The 12,355-nt window shown below is 34.9% G+C and overlaps 1 protein-coding gene across 1 annotated transcript; it reads left to right on the top strand.

Annotated features, from left to right (window-relative positions):
• Positions 1 to 2,626: 2,626 nt before the first annotated feature.
• Positions 2,627 to 11,654, top strand: smarcb1a (SWI/SNF related BAF chromatin remodeling complex subunit B1a). The gene is made up of 9 exons (XM_032579675.1): positions 2,627 to 2,763; positions 3,929 to 4,040; positions 5,109 to 5,238; positions 6,047 to 6,184; positions 6,915 to 7,042; positions 7,124 to 7,290; positions 8,307 to 8,497; positions 10,086 to 10,217; positions 11,365 to 11,654. Exons 1-9 carry the CDS (start codon positions 2,680 to 2,682, stop codon positions 11,393 to 11,395), a joined length of 1,113 nt encoding a protein of 370 aa, XP_032435566.1. The 5' UTR covers positions 2,627 to 2,679; the 3' UTR covers positions 11,396 to 11,654.
• The last annotated feature ends 701 nt before the right edge of the window (positions 11,655 to 12,355 follow it).

Below are 12,355 nucleotides of genomic sequence, written 5' to 3'. Positions count from 1 at the left end.
GCTCTTCTTTTTTGTGTTTTCCTCCCATGAAAACCGCGTTGTTTTTTCCAGCTTCCTTTCAGTTTTTGTCGTTTTAGAACCCCTAAAACATCTTTTTCCACCGCATCTGCACTGTTTTAATTTGGTGCCAAGCATTCTGGGAATTGTAGTAAAGCACTAAAACCCCGAGAGAACACTAAGTCCAGTTTGTCCTGCCTTTTTTTGTCGGCTATATTTGTGCACCGTCAACTTTAACAAATTTACTAACAAACACACTGCAGAAGCAATACGTTGATGAGCGGGAGGCGGGATGCGTTCGATGTCGTCGTGAAACACTGTGACCTTTGCCCCTTTCCGCCCGTCGATCGGCACTGTGAACCATTTATTGTCGTGATGATCGTTTGCTCGTATTGTCCGCGAAGGCAGCAGCACCCGACCTCACTGTGTGCCAAAAACAAAATGGAAACCGTGGAAGCGTCTGCCTTTGAGTGTCACAGCGGGAGGGAGAAATTATTCAGCTTTTGTGTTTACTGTTTACTTTGGGGGAGAACACTAAGAAGGAAAAAACATGTCTGGACCCATTTAGTTTCAATTTGTTTGTCTGGGAAACTTGAAGAAAGCTGAAACTGATGCAGAAACTGAACTTTAAGGAATTCATTCAGCAGGAATTTTATATTTTTAAGTCGTTATTTGTTTAATTTTCTCTAACCGAACAAATAAGGTCAGATGAAGAAACCTAATAACTAATAATTAAGAAATGTATATTGAATTGTGGCACTTTTGGGCCTCCATACAAAATGCCTTCCTTTAGAATTAAATCAAAAAGTTATAGCTAAAAGTAAAAGATTTTAAACATTCACTAGTTAAAAAATGTTCCAGTTTCATTAAAAAATATCCAAAAATAATGTTGGTAATAAAAAGAACCAAATTTATCAGTTTTTATTCAAGTTTCCTGTTCTATTCTGACTAATGATTTAATAAGAAAATGTGACAAAAAATATCTCAACTATAAAAAAATTCTCGTTTATTTTCAGCACTTATCTGAAAATAAACTAAAAACTGCTTGACTGTTAATGTTCCTAAATTCTCCTCAAACAATTTGAGTTTCTGTTTCTCCAGCAGTTTTTCCCAGAAAGCGTCCGAGTGTTTCCGACCGTGGATGGACCGTGTGTGTGTGTGTGTGTGTGTGTGTGTGTGTGTCGTCGTCCCCCTTGTTGAAAATTTATTTCGTGATTCTATGCGAGTTTAAAAACAAAAAAATAAATAAGTAAAAATAATGACAGTTTTACATAAAGAAGGAAAAAAAGTCTCTCTGAAACAGGTGTGATGTGGTTGTTTTTGTTAATTTTGTTTTTGTTTTTTTTTTCCTGGTGCCATTTTTCCACTTTTAACTGAAGGATTTCAAGATTTTCTTACAGCAATTTTTTTCATCTTACTTTTTTTTTTCTCATGAACAAAAAGCCCTTGTGTTGACAAACTGTTTTTGGTTGTGTCTTATTTATTGATTTGTATATAAAGATTTTGTTTTGCATTGTACATTCTCTCCTCTCTTGGTTATAGATTAATATATTCATGTATATACAAATAAACATTAAGTTTGTAAAGTTAAAATAACATCTTGGCATCTTTGGTTTTTATTTTTGTTTACACATTTACTTAGTCTTTTTAGGACTTAACTGAGTAAATGAGCTTGAAAAGTTTACTAACAATTCATTTAAACCATATTTGCACAAAATATTTTCAATTAGGACAAAGCTATTAGCTACAAGTTAAAATCTTCACATAAAAATGTTAGCTAACACACTAAATGTTTATCTTTTCATATCGATATTTCTGATTTTCTTTTAAATTAATGGTAGATAGGACCACATCTTTTCATTGAATTAAACACTAAAGCAGACACAGAAATCTGGTTTTACATATGTTATTACCACCTTGAGTAAATACAGTAAATGTTTTCAAATACAGAGTGAACTAAATCATGTTTTTATTGCTGAGAATATTCTGAATATTTTTCTGTTTTTTTCAACCAAGCACATTAGTAAAGTGGTTCTTTACTAATAGGGAAAATACGCAATAGCCTTTTGAAATTTTGGATCTGCAATTATTTCTACAAAAAACATTAAATACTATTTTATAAATATTTCATGCTTAATTCATTGTTGAGCTGGAAAAATATTCTCAGAATTTTTTAGTTTTTAAAAACTATTTATGTTTTATTTTTATTTTACAGACAGCCATGAACATCCTGTTGAAAAGAATGTAATACAATAGTGTCAATCAGAGGCTTCTCCGGCTTTGCAGTAACAGACTGCTGCATGAGATTAGCGTCTACATTTCTTTTTTTTTTTCTTGTTTTTGAGAAACATGGATAATACGAGTTACATTTAATTTTATTCTCTCGGAGATGAACAAAACATTTTTTTTTATTCAATTTCAATTTAAAACTATATCTTAATAAATTTCTATAATGATTTAAAGATGAATATGCACTCATAGTAGCAATAAATAACCGAATTTAGGCTTAACAATTATTTTTAAAAGTTGTTAAAATCATAGTAAAGTTGCTCGTGAGCCGAATCCAACAACTCGGATCCTGAAGCGGAACCGGAAGTCCATCATTTAACGGTCCTATTCAGTTTGTTGAGCTTGTTGTTTGCGCTTGCGCTGTAGCTCGGACCTTTGTTATTCCATGTCACTATGGCGCTTAGCAAAACGTTTGGGCAAAAACCGGTGAAATTTCAGCTCGAAGAGGATGGAGAATTTTACATGATCGGTTCTGAGGTCAGTATCTTCAAATGTTTATAACCCTGCTGCTGTTACGGATCGTGATTTTGAGCAGAAACGTTCCGGTGTGTCAGCCGCTAGCTGTTAGCTTACCTATGCTCGCGAGGCCAGCTGAGGGGAAAGGCAGCGCGTGAAGGTTCATTCATTGATGATCAGAGAGCAGCGCGAGGATAGAAAGTGTTGATCAATAATAAGTTATCAGAAAGTGAAGTCTGGAATGAAATTAATCTTTTATTTAATCGTAAACTTCAGCTGTCAAGCAAGCTAAGCGTTAGCATACGAGCTAACATGACTTCAACAAACAAAGCGCTCATTTTTAAGACAAACCGTAAAATTAGTTGGATTATTGCTTTATTATGTTAAATTTAATGTTGATACGACTTGCTGTGTTGTTTCGGTCTGTCTAGGTTGGAGATTACCGTTTTAAAATGACAAGTCTAACGCTTTTATTATGTTTAAATGGCCTGTTTTTCTTCTTCTGCACCACTGTAGAAGATTATTATTACATTATCACATGTAGAAGATTACTTACATGATTAGTAAGTGGAAAATATATGTAAACAACAAATGTAAACAAAGAACCAAGAAAACACCTAAAAGGGTGAAGAAATGATTGAAACTTAGTGTAACCATGAGATAAAAAAATATCATTCCATTCATTTTTATATATTATGCTGTTAATGTGGACAATTTCCACTTGTTTAGCATCAGTTTGACCTTGGATTGTGAGACGTAAACAGAAACGTATATTAAACTGATAATCTGATTGAAGGATTATGGAGGTATGACCGTGTATTTGGATCTTTGTAGATAGAAAAAAAAAGTAAAAATCTGCCAATAAACTCAGAATTAATCTCAGACATTGTCCAGAAAATGTTTTGGAAATAATTTATAAGTTTTAAAAGTAGTTAAATTTCCGATATATATATATATATATATATATTACAAATTTTAAACTTTTTGAGCTGATAAATTTCAGAGTTTTTTTCTAGTAATGTTTTTAGATTTATTTCAACATTTCTGAGGAGCTCAGATATTTCCTTGTTTTTTCTAGTAAATTTCTGAGATTGAGAATCTGGTGTCTGAAACATCACAATTTTTATTTTTTTTTTATACCTCTTTATGTGTTGATTTTCTTTATTTTTTTCTGGCTTTTTGTCAGGTGGGGAACTACCTGCGCATGTTCAGAGGCTCCCTATATAAGCGATACCCGTCGTTATGGAGAAAACTGGCAACAGTGGAAGAACGGAAGAAAATTGTAGAGTCTTCACACGGTCAGTAGAGGGGAGCACTAGCTTACAAAAACAAAAATAAAATCTCAGATTTTCAATTGTAGTTGATTTTTTTTTACCACTTATTATAGGGGGCCTGGTTACAAGATTATGGTCATAATGTTAGCAGAAAAATGATGCAATTTTACCAGAAAAAAACTTTGTCATAAAGTTGTTTTTAATGAGAAAACATGATCAAGATGTGTAATTTTTTTCCTTTGAAAAAGATGTCTACAGGATCGTTTCTGCTACTGATAATAATTTCATGCTGATATGTTCATAGTATCACCTGTAAAACCGATACCAAACTATAACTTGATGCTCAATATTCCTCATTTTAATTGTTTTTTTTTTGTTGGATTTTTCATAGCATTGCTACTTTATTCTCCTAATATTAAGTCTGTAACAAAAAGCAATTAATCACATATTAAATTAAAAGGATATTAATTTCCATTCAGATGATTAATATTTTTTGAAGGGCAATTTTGTTTTTTGTTTTATAAGGCATTTTATTTATGATATTGTTTGTTTGGTTTTTATTTTCATTTTATTTATTGTTTTTGGTTGTTCTGTGTTTAATTTGGATATTTAAAATATCGTCTCGCTCCATTGTTAAGAGTTTAAGCATAACAAAATTATGGTTTGTTGGTCATTTTGAGGCTGAATTTGCATTATTATGCTGTAATCAATATATTACTTGAAAACTGTCTCAAAACAACAAAATTATTGTTTATCGCACTAATTTCCAGGGCAATTTATTGTCCAGGAAAATGTAGCACCCTGAAACATGGAAATCCAAGGAGTGAATTAAATTCAAATTTTCAAAGACCAAGAATTTGATAAAACCAATTTATCGCCCATCTTTCTACTCTTAACATAAAACTGAGCTTTTATGCTGTGAACAGAGTGAAATAGATGTTTTATTTTCCAATCATGTTTTAATTAAACTAGCTAGTTTTCCTAATAATGGTCTGACAAAGACATACTTAGACTGTAATTTATGAAGTTTACTCAAACCCTGGTTTTATTGTGTCTTGATAAGTTGGTGTTTTCTCATTGTTGTCTTCCCAGATCACGGCTACACTCAGCTGGCCACCAGCGTTACGCTCCTGAAGGCCTCGGAGGTCGAGGAGATCCTCGAAGGGAACGATGAAAAATACAAAGCTGTGTCTATCAGCACTGAGCCGCCCACCTACCTCAGGTAAAACCCCCCATCTGGAAAAAAAAAGCAAACACACTTTGAGACTAATTATCTCTCTGTAAAGCAGCCAAGATGATAAAAGCTCACATGATTATGGAGATATTGTCACTTACTTACAGATGCATTTATTTATTTAAATCAACTAAATCTGGAAGTCCAGCTATTTTATTGTATGTTACTGGACTTAAAATATTATGTTTAGCTGTTATGTGAGCAGCATTGTTTTAGATAAGCTGATTAATTTTTAAACAATTTTAGGCAGATTTGTGAAGACACCATTGTAGTAATTAAAAGGCTTGTCACAATTAGCAATAAATCAATTAATCACACCTCTAATTATAATAACAGAGTAATAATGACAATAATAAAAAAGATAATTCAAGAAAAATTCTTTGTTTTGTATTTAGACTTGCCATGTAAAATATCATCATAAGAAAATTACTAAAAGTGTTGGTTGGCTAAATTTGTGCCATTCTTGTATTGCAGTCAGGGGCCACACAAAATTAGTCCAAAGGCCACAAATGGCCCCCGGGCCACACTTTGGACACCTCTGATGTAGAGTCAGTGCACAGTAATGTAGATATGTGTATCATCTGCGTAGTTATGCTAGCTAATCTCATTTCCTGTTATAATCTGAGCTGGTGGGAGCATATAGATACTGAATAAGAGAGGTTCTAGGATTGAACCTTGGAGAACCCCGTATGTGATTTCTGTCCACTTTGATGAGAAGTTTCCTATTGAAACACAGATGTTGCTGTTCTTTCTGACTCTGGGATTCAATGGTTCGGTTCTGCTGTGTCTCCACCAGGGAACAGAAGGCAAAGAGGAACAACCAGTGGGTTCCCACGTTGCCCAACAGTTCCCACCACCTGGACGCCGTTCCCTGCTCCACCACCATCAACCGCAGCCGGCTGGGCCGGGACAAGAAGAGGACCTTCCCCCTGTGGTGAGGCGCCCCCTGCTGGCAGACGGTGTTACTTTGGTTCATGTTTTTTTTTATGGTTGAGGCTGTGCTTGTTTGGGCAATTATTACCTCTGGTTATGTCTGTTATGTAGCTGGGAGGACCTTTGTTTTTATTTTTTGACAGTTATGATACATCACCGTGACAACATGGTATAGGCATTTGCAATAAATCAATTAATTGCTTGATAACTTAAAATGAGCTTGATAAAAGTCTAACTAGCCCTTTTTTAAAGAATAAATTTGCTTACAGACAGTTCATTTTATCTGTTTTTTTTTTAATTTATTTTGGTTATTTAAAATGTTTTCCAGTTCTAGTGTTAAATGTTCATTTTGATTTAAAGTTTATTGATCTTTGACAATGGGTTTTTGCATTATTTATGTCATTACCATTATATTACATTGAAAAGCCGCCATTTTGAGAAACGCTGCAAACATTTGACATCCAGTAGGAAGTAGCTAGTTTGCACCACCTGCCACGTTTGTCTGTTTTTGGTTTTATTTAGGACATTTAAACTATCTTCTAGTTTGAGTTTTTAGTGTTTTTTACTAAATTAAAGTTAATGATCTTTGTGACAGTGAACTTATCAGTGTTTTACTATAAAATGGTCTCAAAATTACAATGCTATTGCTTATTTCTGGTTTCTGGGAGAATAAATTATACAGTAAATTTTATAGGCGTGGTTATTTTTTTGCGTCTTTAAATGTTCATCAGCTTCGACGACCACGACCCGGCAGTGATCCATGAAAACGCCACACAGCCTGAGGTTCTTGTTCCGATCCGTCTCGACATGGAGATCGAGGGTCAGAAACTGAGAGACGCTTTCACCTGGAACATGAACGGTAGCTTCTCACTCATTTCTCTCTCTGATGAGATTTAAAACAAACACTTACAGAGTGTTCCTGTTTTTTTTAAATATCCAGAAAAGCTCATGACACCTGAGATGTTTGCGGAGATCTTGTGTGACGACCTGGATCTGAACCCCCTGGCCTTCGTCCCCGCCATCGCCTCAGCCATCCGGCAGCAGATCGAGTCGTACCCGACAGACAGCCTCCTGGAGGACCAGACGGACCAAAGGGTGATCATCAAGGTGTGGCTTCACTCTTAAAGGGGACCTACTGTGCAAAATTTATGTTTGTACTTCTATTTCTAAAAACAACCCAAACGCTTAACCCCTGCCTCCCCCCCCAAAAAACACCCAGGTGGTTGTTGGCAATAAATTCAAGATTTTTGGTGTCTGGAAAATGAGCAATTTCAAAAACTTCACAAATAAGCAGACAGTGCCTGTTACCTAGCAACCCAGCAGAGTTTCGTCTGTTACCTAGCAACCCAGCAGAGTTCCGTCTTTTACCTAGCAAGCCAAGCTGAGCTCCAGAATGTTTGGTTAGCTGAATCAATGACCCAAACAATGGCTGCTGAAAAAGGTAAATGTTTTGTTGTTGACTTACCATCCAGAAACCTTCTTGTTGGTTGTGCAGGAGGCTCTCCTTCTGCTTTTCAAACCTGTACAGTTGTATAATTGTGCATCTGTTTGCAGCCATTTTCACATGTGACTAGGCATGTTACAAATTTTACAATAACAAGTATTCTGGGACAATAACTTTGTCCCAGAAGTTTTTGCGATAAATGTTGATATTGCTGTTTTGAGACCATTTTCAGATAAGTTTGCCCTCTCAAAGATCAATAAAATTTAATTTTGTAACGAACACTAAAACATGGAACTGGAAGATAGTTTAAATATCCAAAATAAAACCAAAAAATATAAACAGAATTACAATCACGTACAACTGGGCTCATTTTAATTTATAATGCGGTAATTGATTAATTGATTCATGTGAGTGTAATTGTTGAGTTGGAGGGCGTGACCAGCAGCAACTTACTTGGATTTAAAGTGACAGAGCCCTTAAACAGCTCTTTCTGAATTGAGATCCAAATAGGTAAAACTGACCAGACTGAAATCTCATTATTTAAGAATGATTTTGTGCTAAAAAATGTAATGAATGTTTTGTTTAGCTCGTATTCCTGTCCAAACCTGTTCAAGGAAACATAATAGGTGACCTTTAATGCAGGCGGCAAATTTTTCACGTTCTTCTTCTCGTCGTCCAGCTGAACATCCACGTGGGGAACATTTCGCTGGTGGACCAGTTTGAGTGGGACATGTCGGAGAGAGAAAACTCTCCGGAGAAGTTTGCCCTGAAGCTCTGCTCGGAGCTCGGCCTGGGCGGAGAGTTCGTCACCACCATCGCCTACAGCATCCGAGGTCAGCTGAGCTGGCACCAGAGGACATACGCCTTCAGGTACCACAAGATGGCGCCTCAGCAGAGCTGCAGCTGTGTTAATAATCAATTAATCAGTTTATCACATAAAAAAAATCTACAGATTTTTCATTTAATTACTTAAACGTTTTTATGCAATATTAGAAATGCATTAAAAGATGCAAATAATTCCATTCATTTTTTAATAAGAAAATAAAACTTTATTCTTTTAGTGCACTATAAAAACACAAAATTTTACCAAGTATTTTTGGTCTAATTTCTAATGGAAATATCTTAGTACACTTGAAATAAGGCAAACTAACTTACAAGTAACTTTTCATCCAAATATAGGAGCTTGTTTTAAGTTGATAATGTCTTAATATTGATAAAGTACTAGTTATACTAATACTTTTAATAGGTGAAATAATCTGGAACTAGTACTTTTTCATCAGTACCAGGGATTTTTTACACTCTTTTATGTCTGAGTGTGATTCCAGGCTAATATACACTTGCTAGCTAACTAGCTTTTTTGTGTCTGTCATGGAATTGTGTAAATTTATCGTCATTTTGTTCTGTGACTTGAAGCGGTTACTGCTAACGGTAACTAGCTGCACACTCCTGGTCAGCTGGCTAAATGAAGTTCGTTCCTACTGTAATCTTTTCCAGTGGCTCTCTTGAAAAGTTCTACTAAATTTGAAAGCTGTTCTATATTTTTGTTTGTGACCCTTGACCTCCTTCACTTTAACTGCTTGTTGGATCAGCTGATCTGACCTTACTGGGTCTTGGTCTGGGATAGGATGATGAAATGTTTCCAAACCCAGACAATAATCCCTGCCACAGCTGGACACATGAGTGGAGAAACGACTCCAGACTGTTTACTTTAATGCTGATGGACGATGTTTGTTGTCATTACGACACGAGCAGAACGAGACGTTTCTCCTGCAGATGCGAGCAAAAAAAGCAAAAACACAAAATGTTTTCAAAAAGTGTTTTTCCCCAATCATCCCTTCTGTGAGCAATAGGACCAGGCTATGAGAATTTTTGTTTAATTACATCATATTGTACCAGAAAAAATGTCATAAAATTTAGAAAAAAGTTACTTTACTGAGGAAAACAAGCTTCATTATCAGGATTTGTTGTGACCAGCTCAGTTCATGTGATTTTTTTTCTTAAAAATAGTTAATTATTATAATTTGATGCCATTGTTAAAATATTAAGTATTTCAGTTCACTGTTATTGCTTACGCACACACTAATGAGGTCATACATATTCATTCATTAACCTACAGTATTTTTCTTTTTCTCTAATGTAGCTTTGCTATGACTCTGGTGCTGTGATGTATAATAAAAGTAAAAAAAATATTTGTAAAACTAAAATGTAACTTCCCCAAAATGCTCAGCATTCCTCATAAAATTACGACTTTATTCTCCTACATTTACGCCCTGGGGGTGCTGACATCACTCTGAGCTATGAAAACCCAAGGAGTGCATTGGTGGAAAAAAAATTCCCCAGTATTATTACAACGATTTATCTCTCAGCCCCACTTTCATGTCACTTGTTTATGTCTCTCACATATAATTAAACAGAACACACCGTAGATTTAACCAGGAAGCGGTTTGGTGTTTTTCAGTGAGAACCCGCTTCCTACGGTGGAGATCGCCATCAGAAACACGGGCGAGGCAGACCAGTGGTGCCCCCTGCTGGAGACCCTGACAGACGCAGAGATGGAGAAGAAGATCAGAGACCAGGACAGAAACACGAGGCGAGTCTGATGATTTTTATGCAGTTATCATTCTAGCCTTTTTATACAATATAAAAAAATGCAAATAAACACATGAATTCATTTATTAAATAAGAGAAAACAGCAAAAACGTAGCATTACTTTATTGAACACTATGAACAGTACCGAAAAAATACTTATAACATCAACATGTGAAAAACTTCCTGCTCGACTTATCAATACAGTAAAGGGCTGATCTAGTGATTATTTTTCAGATTAATTGATTAATAAATTGACACCAAATGTGCTTTAGAGATTTTTTTTTTTACAAAAGCTGAACCAGGTGAAGATAAAATTTTGCAACTTCAGTAATTTACAACATTTACAGACAAAAAAGTATTTATATCCAGTATTTATTATTTCTATATATAGAAATAATAAATATATATATATTTCTATATATATAGCATTTATCGATCAAAACTGTTCAATATACAGTACAGACCAAAAGTTTGGACACACCTTCTCATTAAATTCAATGAGAAGGCGTGTCCAAACTTTTGGTCTGTACTGTATATTGAACAGTTTTGATCGATAAATGCTTTCCTTTCAGCAAATGATTTTTTTGAGTCTGTACACTCCAGAAAGCGACAATTTGATTACTAAATTAGTTGTTTATTTCAATAATCGATTCACCACGATTTATCAGATTAATCAATAAGCCCTGCTTTAATTTCCGAAGAATAGAGTGTATGTATGAATAACTCACCAGAAGTGAAACAATTTAATTTTAAACAACTTTTTGCTCAATTTGATCTTTTTCTGTAATAGATTTATCAATTAATCAGGTTTGCCTGTATGGCACAATTTATCATCAACACCATAGTTCAAAAAAACATTTCTTGAAAACATAAAAATAAAACGTCATAAAAAACAAAATGCAGTCCACAATTGAGAAATATTTTGTCAAATTTAACATCAAAATGGTCAATTCAGATCAAATAAATTGGAAAATATTTTCATTTATTTGGTTTAAAAGCAACTTTAAACAAGTGAGTAGTTAGTTAGCCTTGATTTAAAGGGACTCAGTGTTTCAGCTGTTTTCTATTAGTTTATTAAAAACATTTCCTCCTGTTCTTTTTGTTTTTTAAATGCAACTATTAACACCTGCGTCCTGTTTGTCCCCCAGACGAATGAGGCGTCTGGCGAACACGTGGTAGATGTGAATGCAGCAGCAGCGCCCCCTGCAGAAACGTTGAGGCAGGACCAGTTGAAGGGCAGCAGAGGTTTTTCCTCGTCTCTGGAGCTGCTCGGCCCGACTCTCGCCGTTTTATTTTTAATTTGAATCTGTTTGTTGAAGGCCCGTTAGAGGAAAAAAAATTAAAAAACGACCTAGAAACCTTCATGTTTTCCCCGCGCCGAACCCTTCTTCCTGGAGAAGCTGCTCTTCTTGACCTTTGACCTTCTACCTGACCAGCAAGACAGACAAAAACACACCCGACTCAGATAATATATTGTTTTGTTGTATTTGTTGTCTTTTTGTACATTTTAATAATTCTTACAAAATAATAAAAAAAATCAGTAAGAAATGTATTTGTTGTCCTTTTTTGGGCTTTAATTCCTGCAGGCAGATTTTTAACGGACATGAAAGAAATTTATTAAAATAAGAGAAAAAAAAAAATTGTAAAGCGATGGAGAAGTTTGCACTCTTCTGAGGTTTTTGTGTCATTTCCTTCAGTGTTTGTTAGTCCAGCGCCCCCACAGGCAAGGAGGGGAACAGGTTTTTCATTCAATTTGGATCGTTTGACAGATCAGTGAGAAAATGAATCACAGCAACAATTTTCGTCCAGAATCGAACCGAGCTTCCCGGACTACTCGATTCTGCTTCAACACAACTGAATACAGAAATTTGATCACCAGCAGGACTCTGGAAAACCTACGACAAACTATTAGGGCTCTCTTGTAGATAAAAAAAAAACGGGATTAAATTTATTAAGAAAAAAAAATAACATTTTCTAGAAAAACGATTTCTGAGCTTTAAGAATTTTGTTTTTCAGAAATGTGAAAATTTCTAATTTTTGAAGCTCAAAAAATAATAAAAAATAGAACATCTGTGAAATTAGCCTCAAAATGTGAGTTTTTTTCTCACAAATCTTTGACAATATCTAAACTCAAAGTTT

This window comes from Xiphophorus hellerii, chromosome 12 (genome assembly GCF_003331165.1).
Source record: "Xiphophorus hellerii strain 12219 chromosome 12, Xiphophorus_hellerii-4.1, whole genome shotgun sequence".
Lineage (NCBI taxonomy): Eukaryota > Metazoa > Chordata > Actinopteri > Cyprinodontiformes > Poeciliidae > Xiphophorus > Xiphophorus hellerii.
This window is presented reverse-complemented; position numbering and strand designations above follow the sequence as displayed.